Raw genomic sequence first — 15133 nt, forward strand, 5'->3', positions numbered from 1 at the left:
AGGGACACAGAGTAGGAGAGGGTTGAAACCCCTGAATCAGAAGGTGAGTCAGCCCAGTGTCGGCACCATGTTGCTTTTGATAGTTTGGGCCCAGTTCCCATAAATCTTCTGTGTCCTTGATCTTTTTAGCTGCTCAAGGCAGTAGGCCCATAGAATGCAAAAGCCCCATGCGTGCATCTGCCTAGAAGCTCTTAGGGTGAGAGGAAAGACACCTAAAATGTGCTCTCCAAAGTTTTTGGTAGAAGGAAGTTGGCCATTTGGGAGTAGTGACTTTCTCCAGCCATATGGTGTTCCAGAGATCTCAAATCAATGCACAGGAATTCCAGTAATGACCTACTGAAGTAAGCTATGCAGTAACTGTCCTGCTTATAGAACTGGACCCTCAGTACATTTTTATACATTCTTAGAAGTGTAATAACAATAACAACAATGTGGTCTTTTACAAAGAGCACTAGCCTCAGGGGTCAGGGGCCAGGGCCAAGGACCTCAGGGTCAAGTGGTGCATCTTCTTCTAACACTGTAGATTCCAGATGGTGCGCAGAGCCAGGGTTTCTCACACTGTGGTAGACTCATTGGAGAGTCATGAAATCACTTTGAGGGGTCATGACCAGCTTCTTTTCTTTTACTTTATTTTTTGGCAGTGCTGGGTCTTCATTGCTGCGTGGGGGCTTTCTCCAGTTGCAGACAGAGGGGACTGCTCTCTGGTTGCTGTGCATGGGCTTCTCATCACAGTGGCTTCTCTCTGCAGAGCACATGCTACAGGGTGAGCAGTCTCAGTGGTTGCAGCTCGCAGACTCTAGAGTGTGTGGGTTTCAGTAACTGCGGCACGTGGGCTCGGTATTTGCATCTCATGGGTTGTAGAGCCGCAGGCTCAGTAGTTGTGGCACATGGGCCTAGCTGCCCCACAGTGTGTGGGATCTTCTTGGACCAGGAACTGAATCCATGTCCCCTGCATTGGCAGGCAGACTTCCAACCACTAGTCCATCAGGGAAGTCACATGACCTGCTTTTTAGCAAAAGTGAAATATAAGAGGATAGAAGAGAAGAAAACATCTCACATCACACCTTGTGTTTCAGTTATGTGTATGTGTACCAGGTCTTGGTATAAAATGTGCTTCTCTTTATGGGTCGTAGTCAAAATATTTGAAGCCACTGCTCCCTGACATAGGGAATCAGAATCTCTGAGGCTGTCCAGGCAGCTGTGTGAAAACCGTTCCTCTAGGAATTCTTTGGACTGTAGTTTGAGAAGCCTTGCCATGAGCCTCTCAGGAGGTGTAATCATTTGTCAGATCTTTCTCACTTAAAGGTGAGAGGAGGGTCAGGGCAGGAGGGGAAGGGGAGGCCCAGCCAGGTGGGGACCACTGTGAGTCTATGGAGGAGAACAAGAGGACACCCATCCCCTCCACAGTTTTGCTCAGGCCAGGAAATAGTTTTGGATCCCTTGGAGGGTTTTCGTTTTTCAGTTATTCCAACAGGAAACATAGGCTTCTGTTTCTAATCATTTGGAGACCCTAAAACATCATCCTTTGGTATCCATGGGAAGATTGGTTAGAGGACCAACATCACCACCACCACCCCTGCTCAGATACCAAACCCGTGGACGCTCGAGTCTTTTATATAAAATGGCACAGTATTTGCATATAACCTTTATGCATCTGAATACTTTAAATCATTTCTAGGTTACTTACAATGCCTAATACAGGGTAATGCTATGTAAATAGTTGCCAGCACACAACAGATTCAAGTTTTGCTTTTCAGAACTTTCTGGATTTTTTTTTTCTGAGTATTTTCAATCCATGGATGGTTCCATCCCCAGATGCAGAAACCACAGATACAGGGGGTAACTGTATGGTTACAATCACCTAGGTTTATTTCCCTGGGGTCACCATCTGCATTGTTAGATAATTGTCTCAAATGTTTACATGTATCAGAATCACTTGGAGAGCTTGTTAAAAGTCCAAATCAACAGGCCCCACCCATCTGATTCAGATGGTCTGGAGTGAGGTCTAAGAATTGGCACTTCAAATAAGCTTCCAGATGCTGCTGCAACCGTCTGGGGATCACACTTTGAGAATCACCCTGTTAGATCAGCAGAAAGGAATGTGCCTGGCAGAGTTCCTGACACACAGCAGGAGTACAGTAAATGCTCTCTTGATTAAACTGAGCTAGGGACTTCCCTGTCAGTCCAGTGGTTAAGACTTCATGCCCCCACTGCAGGGAGTGTGAGTTCGATCCCGGTCAGGAAACAGATCCTGCATGCTATGCAGTGCAGCCAGTAAATAAACAAGTAAACGGAATTGAATTCTTTCTGTAAGAAAGGTCTTGACTAAGGGAGGGTTGCTTCACTACTTTTAGCTGTGCAGGAATGGCTGGTTGGCAGTGAATTGTAAGATTTTTAAATGTGTGAATTGTATGGTATGTGAATTATATCTCAATAAAGCTATTATCAAGAAGCAGAGGAGGAAGGGGAAAAGAAAGAAATGATTGTTTTTGTTTTTTCAAAAACACACATCAAAAGTAACTGTTATGCCTTAGAGTGTGTTATAAAAGACCTGTGTCAAAGGAGAATAAAAAAGGCCTTCTAGCTGAATTTGGAGGACCCTTTCTGCTCTGCCACTCTCTGAACTTCCTCCAAGGACTCTGGGCCAGAAAAAGTATGTTGCTCCTGAAGGGCTCATCTGCTTTCCTTTTCCAAACAATAAATGATGCTTCAATGCCTATACATTTCCCCTACAAAAACCTATCCTGGTGCAAACATAGCTTTCCTTCCTGACCTCTCTTTTTAATTTTCTTGCTGTTTATATTTACTTGTCTGAAAGTTTTCCAAGTAAGTGAAAGCCTGGGGGTAGACGATAGGGTGGAGGCTGTGGAATTGGAAACGTATCAAACCAGTCAGTCCTGAAGGAAATCAACCCTGAATATTCATTGGAAAGACGGATGCTGAAGCTGAAGCTCCAATAGTCTGGCCACCTGATGTGAAGAGCCAGCTCATTGGAAAAGACCCTGATTCTGGGAAAGATTGAGGGCAGGAGGAGAAGAGGGCAACAGAGGATGAGATGGTTGGATGGCATCACCAACTCAATAGACATAAGTTTGAGCAAACTCTAGGAGATGGTGAAGGACAGGGAAGCCTGGCATGCTGCAGTCCATGAGGTTGCAAAGAGTCAGACACGACTGAGCAATGAACAACAACCACCACCACCACCCACCTGGCAGAACAGAGAGACCAGGGACTTGGCAGGGTGGCATCGCTTCATATGGTTAATAATGCCAGCTTTTGGATTAGAAACACCTGGTCTGATTCCTGGCTGTTACCTACTAGTGTCTGGACATAGATTGGCCCAGAACTTTTCTGAGCCTGTTTCCCCTTCTGTAGCTCACAGGGCCTACCTTACAGAGTGGTTATAAGAATGAAATGAGACAGTGTGTATAGGTAACAGCACTTAACACTGGACCTAGGCACACAGTAAGCACCAAGCAGAAACCATGGCAGTGACGGCGATGATAAAGATGAGGCCCTAACTCACGTTAACAATTGACCTTTGGCTAGAACCACCTGAGTATCAAAACAGCACACAGGGAGATGATTTTGCCTGCGGGGAGCCCTTCCCTATTCCAGATGGATTGGCACTGCCTTAAAATACAGTGTCGAAGACTTAAAAGTGAATAAACCCATCTTGAAAGCAGATGAGCTATGACACTTGAATAGCCAGAAGCGCAGCAGATCTGAGACATGACCCAGAACACCTCGAAGTCCCAGAAGCCAGGCCAAGTGTAGGGAAGGCAGCCTCTCTCGCTGCGGCCTCTGCGCTATTGACAGCTCCGCCGAGGCCGGAGAACCAGCGGTGACACAGAGGTTTGTCTGATGCATGACATGCTCCGTACTTTCCCCAGCCCCTTCCTCTTCCTCCTCGTCCTCCTCTCTTCCATCTTCTCCTCCTCCTTTGGGGCCCAACCCGCAGGGCCCTGTCCCACGGGCTTGGCGTCCTGCCAGCACTGGGGAAACACCAAGCTCCTTTATCTTTGGTCCCCTCAGGAGTCTCTGCAGGGCTTGATATACCAGAGATTGAAGCTCTGGATTCTACTTGGGAATTAATTTGATTACACACAGGAGTGCAGCAAAGATTCCTGAACAAAGTAAAACTGGATTTGAGTCCCATCTTCACCACGTACATGGCTGGATGTGTAACCTTGGACCAGAGACGTCTTCTAAACTTGACTAACTTCATCTTGAAATGAGGATGATGAACCGTGACCTGCTTCCTTCACAGGGAAATCAAATCAGATCAAATCAAATCAAATGAAACGATGGAAGAGGAAAGCATGTGGATTCAGCAGGGATTTGCAGATGCCTCTGGCCTCGCACCAGGCACGAAGGCCACACTGGCAAGCAGAGCTCGCTCCTCTGCCACCTAGAGTGGGGGGAGGCAGAGTCAGTCAGTGCACGGGAGGGAGCCATGACCTGAGCTCAGCAGCGGGAAGAGCAAGGTTCAGGGCTCTGGGCCCATCTGCCCTCAGGATCTGCCCTTGTCTAGGAGGTCAGGAAGGGCTTTAGTGAGGAGGTGTGACCCAAGGTCTGAAGGATGAACAGGAGTTAATGAGGGGAATATGTGAAGAGGCTTGTACGTCAGCGATCCAGGCAGAAGGACTGGTTTGGACATAGACACTCAGGCAGAAGGGGTCATCATGGGGTCTTTGGACGCCGAAAGAAGGTGACATGTTGGGGGCTGTGAGGAAGGGGAGGATGAGGCTAGAGAGGGGACAGGATCAGCCACACACAGCCTGTCATCCTTGGGAAGGATTTGGGACCTTCTCCCGAGAGCCAGGGGGAGCCATGGAAGGATTTTAAGCAAGAGAGTGCAAGGGTGCCAAAGGGCCATCTACCTCTTTTCCCAGAGGCCACATGACTGCTGCGTGTAGACTAAAGACAGACAGGGGGACAGGGGGACAGCAGTCGTGACTACTTCCGTTGGCCACGGAGCACAGCCGTCCAGACAAGGGACAGCAGTGGCCTGGATTGTGGCCATGTTCTTGCTGTGTGTCACTGTTTCGATGCCAGTGTGTGAGACCTCAGCCTTCTGTCTCCATGTCCTCAGGCTGTAGCAACAAGGCACCACAGACCAGGCAGCTTAAAACAACACGAGCTTAATCCCTCACAGTCCTGGAGGCTAGAAGTCTGAGATCACGGTGTCGGGGGGCCACACTCTCTCTCAGCAGGTTCTCACAGAGGATCCCTCCTTGCCTCTGCCTAGCTTCCAGTGTTGCCAGCAACCCTTGGAGTTTCTTGGCATATAGATGCATCACTCCAGCCTATGCCTCTGTGATCCCATGGCCTTCTCCTTGTGTGTCCAAATTTCCTTCTTGTAAAGGATACCAGCCATCGGATGAGGGCCTGCCATAAACCTATATGACCTCATCTCAACTTAATTACATCTGCAAAGATACTATTAGGTCATATTCATAGGTTACTAGGGTTTAGGACTCCAGCATATCTTTTGGGGGTCAGCACTCAGCAACTTCTCGTGCACAGCTTGCCAGATAGAACCATCCTCAGTCATAAGTGCCCTTCAGAGCAGACAGGAGGGAGAGGCTCCATTCAACCCAGGAGCCAGGAGGACTCCTGCTCCCAGGGAAACACGTGCGTTTCCAGGTGGGATACACAGGGAGGACAGAGGGAGCACAGGCCCTGGGTTCTGGTCATCACTCAGGCCTCAGCCGTCAAGAGATGTCAGGCAAGGCCTCCACTTTCCTGAGCCTTGGTTTCTTCTCGTTACCAGAATTGATGATACCTGCCCTGCCATGCTCGCCTTGTGATGGCTTTGGGGAGCCCGATGAGATGACCAGCCTGTATTTTGTGAGAAAATACTGTGTGCCCAGCACTGAGATACTCACTGGGTGTGTTCCTAGGAAAGGGACAGCTAGTCCAGAGGAAGCTGTACTATCCTTTCCTGTTAACCATCCCTCTACACAACTGCTGCCTTTCCCCCTCTGAGAGCACAATGGGTATAAGCACAGACTCCATCAGCACCAGTATCATCCAGTGGGTGGGGTGGGGATGAAGCAAGAGAGGCCAGAAGTGACAGTTCCAGAAGCTGAGTGATGGGTTCTTGGGGCTTCTTTTTTCTGTTCTACTTTTTAAAATATGTTTGCAATGGTACTTAATTTTTTAAAAAGTTCAACAAGGAAGCCTACATACAGACTCTCGAACCAGATTGCCCAGGTTAAAATCTGAGACCTGCCACTTACTGTGTAGACCCGGGCAAAGTTACTAAACCTGTCAGCACCCATGAGTCCTCATCAGTAAAACAGGGATACTAGCCACGACCTGCCTTGTAGAGTGTTTGTGAAGATTCCATGAGTAAATACATGCAGGGGGCTTGGGTTGGTGCCTGGCAAGGTGCATACTAAACATGTGGGGATCATTAGTTACAGAAATAATGGTCCCAAAGGTCATTGTGTTGCTGATCGAAAGTCATCACCTTCAAGGGATCACACCATCAGCCTTGCAAATCCTCTAACTCAGCGGGGCGGTCCCCAAACTTTTTAGCACCAGGGACCAGTTTTGTGGAAGACAGTTTTTCCACAGACCAGGGTCAGAGTGGCAGGGTGATGGTTTGGGGATGATTCTCATAAGGAACACGCAACCTCAATCCCTCGCATGTGAGGCTCACAGTAGGATTTGAGCTCCTATGAGAATCTAATGCCACCACCACTGATCTGACAGGAGACAGAGCTCAGGCCGTAATGCGAGCGAGGGGGACTAGCTGTAAATATAGATGAAGCTTCACTTACTCACCCACTACTTACCTCCCACTGTGTGGCCTGGTTCCTAGCAGGCCATGGACTGGTGCTGGGGTTTGTGGAACCCTGTTTTAGCTCATACCTGCCACTTGGACTCTGTCTTGGTTTGGGTTTCCTGAAGCATATCGTGAGATGGGCTGTGAGTGCAAGTGGTTAATTTGAGAGAGGCTTTCAGGAAACACCAGCAAGAGAGCAGGGAAGTGAGAAGAGGAAGTGGGAGGCAGCTAGGAAGGGCGCCTATGACAGGCACCAAGACTGGCAACCACGGTGACCCCACAGGGAGCCTACACAGAGCACATGCTCAGAGTTATCCCACCTGAGGGGCGAGGGGGCTGGGGTGGTTGTCTACACACACTGTGGTCCTTGGCTGAGGTACACCATGTAGGCATAGAACCCCAGGCAGCATCAAGTGCCGGCAGGTGGGAGGCAGGCAGGGAGAGAACAAAATGCTGAAGAGGTATGGGCAAAGCACGCAGAACCCACTTGTGGGCACTCTGACCCATGCTCTGCAAACACTTGCTGAAGGCCTTGCACTGATGGGGGCTCACCTTAGGATCAACCTCACCCCTTGTTGGATAGCTCTGACTTATCCTTATATTAGGAATTGTTGTTCAGTCACTCAGTCGTGTCCGACTCTTTGCAAGCCCATGGACAGCAGCACGCCAGGCTTCCCTGTCCTTCACCATCTCCCAGAGTTTGCTCAAATTCATGTCCATTGAGTTGGTAATGCCATCTAACCATCTCATCCTCTGTTATACCCTTCTCCTGCCTTCAGTCTTTCCCAGCATCAGGGTCTTTTCTAGTGAGTTGGCTCTTCACATCAGATGGCCGAAGTACTGAAGCTTCAGCTTCAGCATCTGTCCTTCCAATGAGTATTCAGGGTTGATTTCCTTTAGGATTGATAATAAGGGCAAACGCAATTCTGTTTTGCTTTCCAATCAGAGCAGCCCCTGGAATGGGCACGGTGCTTCTGTGGTACAGGGCAGCTGCCACCTTGCTGCTTCAGGCCAGACATCTCTCAGCCCTGGCATTTTCACACTGAGCCACGATCTGGCCTCAGAGTCTTTCTTAACACTGCTTTAGCTACCCATTACAAACCTATGAGTACAGGCATTTCCGTGACGCCTGTTTGCCATCCTTGCCCTAGGGTTTATGAAACTGGGGGGAGCCAGAGAGTGGAAGACTCACTATATGATTCTGGGCAAGGCATTTAACTTGCCCTAGCTGTTCCTCTCTGCGTAGAACAGAGGAGTTAACAGAATGGAGGCAGAGATGGGCTTTGATGTGGCTGGAAGAGCCAGCTCTCTTACAGTCAGGGGTGGGTTTTAGATCTTGGCCTCATCATTTATAAACTGTGTTCTTTGGGTAGGTCACACCACCCATTCTGAGCCTCACGGTGTCTTTTCATACAAGACAGGACCGTAGTATCCCCATTTGTAGTGGTGTTGTAAGCAACGGAGATTATATATAGAGAGAGAGCTCCATGTGTGAGCAGAGCCTCAGTAATTGTTCCCTGTAATTGTTATCATCATAACTATCATCATCCTCATCTAAAGTCCCTTCCAGCTCGAAAATTCTATGACTTTATGAGATGTCCTCATCCAAGAAGACGGCATGGTAAAATAAGGCAACAGTCCTGATTTTGTGTAAATGTTCTTTCTAATACGGACAGGAGGAACATAATTGCCCCTAAATAATTGCACCGACTTTGCCACAAGCTGTCAGAAGGCCTTAATTGGTCCATCTGTAATGACTGCGGCCATCTGCGTGCAGGGTGATTTAGCGGTGGGTCTCTGCCGGAGCGGGGCCCTCATGATTAGAGCCGGACGGGGCCATATATCTCCCTCTGATGGGAGTAGTGGTGTGTGGTATAGAAGATTAGCTCATCCTCATGTTAACGACCGACCAGTTGAACCTAGCCAAGAAGAAGCGCTGGTCACAAGACAATGACTATGGATTTTTTTTTTTTTTTAAGGTAGTGTTCCTGCCCTAACAGCAGCCTATCTGGAGCGTGATCGTGCCTCTTGCTATCATGTCTCGCTTCCCAAGAAAGTCTCTTTTGGAAAGATTTAGTCCCTCGATTAGGGCGAATTGATTTCTGCTCTCTACAGAGCCACTGTTCCAAAGAGAAGTGGGGAAGGGCAGGAGGAGCCATATTAATCTTTGTGAGCAAGCGAGAGGCGACCTGGAGTGTTTTTCAGCCTTGCAGCCTGGGGTTGTATCTGGAGTTAATCTTTCCTCTGTGTATCTTTTAATTGTTCCGACTTGCGAGGTGCCAGACAACACAGCACAAAACACACCTCATCTCTAGTCCTTACGTTTCTGAAGACTTAAATCAAGTGTTTCCCCAAGTGCACCAGCACGAAAGTGATTTTAAGTGGTACCTAAGATGATCTCAGGTGGCTCCGAGACTTTGCATTAAGTAACGTTGACTCATAAGGAGAGTACATTTTCTCTCTTCAGATCTCTCTTTCATTTCCTCTGATTACCTCCAATGGAAGGTCTCGGCTGGTTACCCTTATCTCCCTTCTTTAAAAAGAGGGAATCGAGATCTGGCTGAAACCTAGTAACATTACTTTATCCTTATTACTTTGGCTTTTTTAATTCATTAGCTCTTTATCACAAATGGTACTGATTTTCCACTTATAGTGTTTAATGTTTCCTTTTAAAATAAAATTAATTAAGTAAAATTATTAGCTTGAAAAAAAGTGAGTTGATTTAAAAAAGAAAATCTTAAGGAAGTTGTTGTAAGGTAGGTGGAAGTGGCAAAAATCATGCAGGTAATATGATGATGAGAGATTGGGAAAACACAGCTAGAGAGGGGGAAAGCCTCCTGTTTCTACGGGGAACCAAGCAGTTTCCTGGCTGTATTACCTGGGGCAAGTTTCTAAGCTTCTCTAAGGATCAGTTTTCTCATCTGTCAGATGGGAAGACTTGTGATGCAGAGTCAGTTCAGTTCAGTTCAGTCACTCAGTCGTGTCCAACTCTTTGAGACCCCATGAACCGCAGCACACCAGGCCTGCCTGTCCATCACCAACTCCCGGAGTCCACCCAAACCCATGTCCATTGAGTCAGTGATGCCATCCAACCATATCATCCTCTTTTGTTCCCTTCTTCTCCTGCCCCCAATCCCTCCCAGCATCAGGGTCTTTTCAAATGAGTCAGCTCTTTGGATCAGGTGGCCAAAGTATGGGAGTTTCAGCTTCAGCATCAGTCCTTCCAAAGAAATCCCAGGGCTGATCTCCTTCAAAATGGACTGGTTGGATCTCCTTGCAGTCCAAGGGACCCTCAAGAGTCTTCTCCAACACCACAGTTCAAAAGCATCAAGTCTTCGGCGCTCAGCCTTCTTCACAGTCCAACTCACATCCATACATGACCACTGGAAAAACCATAGCCTTGACTAGACGGACCTTTGTTGGCAAAGTAATGTCTCTGCTTTTGAATATGCTATCTAGGTTGGTCATAACTTTCCTTCCAATGAGTAAGTGTCTTTTAATTTCATGGCTGCAATCACCATCTGCAGTGATTTTGGAGCCCAGAAAAATAAAGTCTGACACTGTTTCCACTGCTTCCCCATCTATTTGCCATGAAGTGATGGGACCGATGCCATGATCTTCGTTTTCTGAATGTTGAGCTTTAAGCCAACTTTTTCACTCTCCACTTTCACTTTCATCAAGAGGCTTTTTCATTCTTCTTCACTTTCTGCCATAAGGGTAGTGTCATCTGCATATCTGAGGTTATTGATATTTCTCCCGGCAATCTTGATTCCAGCTTGTGCTTCCTCCAGCCCAGCATTTCTCATGATGTACTCTGCATATAAGTTAAATAAGCAGGGTGACAATATACAGCCTTGATGTACTCCTTTTCCTATTTGGAACCAGTCTGTTGTTCCATGTCCAGTTCTAACTGTTGCTTCCTGACCTGCATACAAATTTCTCAAGAGGCAGATCAGGTGGTCTAGTATGTCCATCTCTTTTCAGAATTTTCCACAGTTTATTGTGATCCACACAGTCAAAGGCTTTGGCATAGTCAATAAAGCAGAAATAGATGTTTTTCTGGAACTCTCTTGCTTTTTCGATAATCCAGAGGATGTTGGCAATTTGATCTCTGGTTCCTCTGCCTCTTCTAAAACCAGCTTGAACACCTGGAAGTTCACGATTCACATAGTGCTGAAGCCTGGCTTGGAGAATTTTAAGCATTACTTTACTAGCATGTGAGATGCGTGCAAATGTGTGGTAGTTTGAACATTCTTTGGCATTGCCTTCCTTTGGGATGAGAATGAAAACTAACCTTTCCCAGTCCTGTGGCCACTGCTGTGTTTTCCAAATTTGCTGGCATATTGAGTGCAGCACTTTCACAGCATCGATGCAGACTACGAGTTTATGAATCAAGGGAGATAAAATATGTGAAGCTTCTTCGCAAATCATAATTTGCCTTCCCAGTGAAAACTATTCATTTTTATACAGGGTTATAAAAATCAAAGGCTCAGAGGGTTTTGGATCAAGCAGTTAAGGGGCCCTGGCTTTACTGTTAACTGTGGCACCTTCCCTTCTTTGGACTTAATTTCTGTCTATAAAATGAAGAGACTGAACTACTCCAGTGCTCTCTAGGCTGGCTGTGCATCAGAATTATCTGTGGGTCAAGTAAAACCAAAGATCCTGATGCTTCCTTCAGTCTCCCAGATCACAGGAGGATCCAGGCAACTGTATTTACAGTCAGCTCACAGGTGATCTGGCCACATCCCCTAAATCAGGGGGACCTGTCCAGCTCTAAGCCCTGGTGGAGTGAATTAAGAGCAAGAATGTCTGACTTTCTTACTCCAGCATACTCTTTTTTAAGGTTCATTCATATTATTGCCATAGCTCATTCTTCTTTATTGCTGAATAGTATTTTCCCTGAATGGATATACTACATTTGATTTATCTGTTCTTCGGTTGATGTGTATTTGGATGATTTGATTTTCACTTTGGGGATATTATGAATATTGCTGCTATGAACATTAGCGTACAACTTTTCGTGTGGATATATATGTTTTGGCTTTTATTTTAATTTTTAACTATTTATTTATTTTTGGCTGCACTGGGTCTTTGTTGCTGCACGTGGGCTTTCTCTAGTTGTGGTGAGCAGGATCTACTCTCTAGTTGCCGTGCATGAGCTTCTCACTGCGGTGGCTTCTCTTGTAGCGGAGCACGGGCTCTAGGGCACACGGGCTTCAGTAGTTGTGGCTCATGGGCTTAGTTCCATGGCCTATGAAATCTTCCTGGACCAGGGATCAAACCCATGTCCCCTGCATTGGCAGGCAGATCGTTAACCATCGGGCCACCAGGGAAGTCCAATATATATTTTCATTTCTCTTGGAAATATACCTAGGAGTAGAATTGCTGGGTTATATGGTAACTGTGTTCAATTGTTTGAGGAACTGCCAGACCGTTTTCCAAAGTGGCCACACCATTTTATTACACTCCCATAGACAGTATATGAAAATTCTTATTTCTCTACATCCTTGTCAATACTTGTTATTATCTTCCTTTTTCATCATAGCCATCCTAGTGGATGTGAAGTATTAATAGTATTTCATTAAGATTTTGATTTATATTTCCCTGGTGACTAATGATGTTGAGCATCTTTTCGTGTGTTTGGCCATTTCTGTATCTTTTTTCAAGAAGTACCTGTTCATATATCCTTTGCCCATTTTTAAAAATTGAGGTAAAATCCACATAATGTAAGGTTAACCATATTAAAATATGTAATACTCATGTTAAAGTACATGATTCATTGGCATTTAGCATATTCATAATGTTGTGCAACCATCACCTTTATCTAGTTTCAAAATATTTTTGTCACCCCCCAAAGGAAACCCCATACTTATTAAGTAGTTCCCCTCCACTCCAGTTCACGGTAATCACTGATCTGCTTTCCAGGTCTGGATTTACCTAATCTGGACTTTCGTACAAGTGGAATGCTATAAAATGTGATTTTTTGTGTCTGGCCTCCTTTACTTAATACAGTGATTTCTAGGTTCGTGCATGTTGTGGCATGTATCAGCACTTCATTTCTTGTTATATGGATATATTCCACCTTTGTTTACCTATCTGTGAAATAATGGAAATTGGGGTTATTGTCACCATTTGGCTGTTGTGAACAATGTTGTTGTGAATGTTCAAGTAATCAGTAGATTTTTAGCTGTGCTGGATTCCTTGATCCCTTGCATTTCCATAAATTTTTGTATCAGCTTGTCAATTGTCAATTTCTGCAAAGAAGCCAGCTATGATTTTTGATCACATTGAATTTGTAGATCAACATAGGAGGTATTGCCATCTTAACAACATTAGGTCATCTGATCCATGAACATTGACTATTTTTCCATTTATTTTGATTGTTCATTTCTTTCAACAATGTTTTGTAGTTTTCAGAGTATACAGTTTGTACTTACTTTGTTAAATTTTAAGTGGTATTTTTACCATTTTAATTGCATTTTCAAATTGCTAGCAAGTAAGCTAGCCTATAGAAATACAGTTGATTTTTAAATGCTGACCTGTATCCTGAAATCTTTCTAAGTTTACCTGTTCTAGTTTTTTGTAGATTTCTGAAGATTTTCTGTGTAAACAATCATTTCATCTATAGTCTTTCCAATCTTTATGCCTTTTCTTTGTCTTACCAATTGCACTGACTAGGAATTCTAGAATAGTGCTTAAGTAGAAAGAAAATGGAAAGCCTTTCTCCTGATCACAGGAGCAAAGCATTCAATATTTCACCATTAAATATGATATAAACTATAGGTTTTTTGTAGCCATACTAGTTTTCATAAAGGGGCCTAACCCTAATTAAAATCAAAAGACACTAATGTTAAAGCTGGCATTTTTAGTAGAAAGAGAATGTCTTTGAGATTTATTTATAACAGCTTTTCTAGGCATGGGCCAGAAGCCAGCCTACATTAGAATAAGCAAAAAGAGGAATTGGTTGTCATATGTAATAAGAACAACTAGGAGTCTATCTGCTTCAGGCACAGGGAGATCTGGAGAATCAAAATGTTATCAGGATAATGTCTCTCTTCATCTCTTCACTGTCTTTTTACTTGTTGACTTCAGTCTCAGCAGATCCTCCCAGCATCTCTCATCACCTCATTTTGCTAAAGATGTCAGAAGCAGCTCCAGACTTAGAGCCAACCAACCTAGTAACTCTAGTAAGAAAAATGGGCCTCATTGTTCAATAGTTCGGAAAAAAAAGTTCTCAGGATTCATTGTTTGGACCAACTCAGGTCACATGTCCATCCCTGAACCAATCACTGTGGTCAAGGGAATGGAATGCCCTGATTGGCCAGGCCCAAGCCACACGCTCCACCTGCTGGGAACTAGGAGATGAGGTCAAACCCACCCAAGTCTGGAGGACTGAGAATAGGAGGGAAAAGGTAGTTTACCCCAAAAAAGAATCAAAGTATTGTTGCCAGGAAAATGAGGGAATGGGTCCAAGCCAGACATAAATCACAGCTGCTAACTCTGTCATACAGAAGTTCTCTCTGTGTTGCAAGTCTGGCACTAACACTGGCCCTCTTTAAACTTCAGTTTCCCCCTTTGCAGTACACAGGTGGTGCTTCCTGCCCTTGTTGGCCCCATCTGAGAGACCCAGTAAGACAGTGTACCAGAAATCTGTCTAAACTGTAAAGTGCAGTGCACACGTAAAGAAGGGGGTCACAAGAATGATTACTCAGCAATTGTTCTTACCCACCTATCCATCTTTTCTCTACTCTCTGTCTTGCAGAACACCTGAAGAAACCACTTGAAGACTACATGGCCCTTTTCCCCAGCGTGAGGATTCTCCGAACCAAGAAACGGGAAGGACTGATCAGGACCCGAATGCTGGGAGCCTCAGCTGCAACTGGGGATGTCATCACATTCTTGGACTCACACTGTGAAGCCAATGTCAACTGGCTCCCCCCCTTGCTAGGTAAGGGAGGCTTGCAAGGTGAAGTAGGCAGCCTGGAGTGTGCCAGTGGCCACCGGCCCCACCTTTTGCAGGGAGTCACCTACCGGGCTTCCCTTGCCTGCCTGAGATGCACCCAGCACTGTGCTGGGTGCCACGAGGGTGTCAGATCTTCAGGGGTGCTCAAAGTGACCTTACGAATCCATGCAGTCCTGCCCCTTCATTTTACAGAGGAGGAAGCTGGGACTTTGATAGGGGAAGTGACTTGCCCAGTGTCATAAAGCACGTTAGTGTTAGTGATATGACTGCTTCTCCCAAGTTACTTCAGGTGTTATTGGAAAGCAAGCCAAGACTGCCTACTTACAAGAACTAAATCTTAGCAGTAGGCATCTTGATTTGATGATGTAAGGGAC

General features: G+C 45.7%; 1 protein-coding gene across 1 annotated transcript in view; it reads left to right on the top strand.

The window, feature by feature from the left end:
* The window catches only part of GALNT10 (polypeptide N-acetylgalactosaminyltransferase 10), a 229646-nt gene that overhangs the window by 169095 nt on the left and 45418 nt on the right, over positions 1–15133 (top strand). The window contains exon 5 of the mRNA XM_070374662.1: positions 14559–14744. Within this exon, the coding sequence (XP_070230763.1) occupies positions 14559–14744 (186 nt within the window). The remainder of the gene's footprint in view (positions 1–14558; positions 14745–15133) is intronic.

This window comes from Bos mutus, chromosome 7 (genome assembly GCF_027580195.1).
Source record: "Bos mutus isolate GX-2022 chromosome 7, NWIPB_WYAK_1.1, whole genome shotgun sequence".
Classification (NCBI taxonomy): Eukaryota; Metazoa; Chordata; class Mammalia; order Artiodactyla; family Bovidae; genus Bos; species Bos mutus.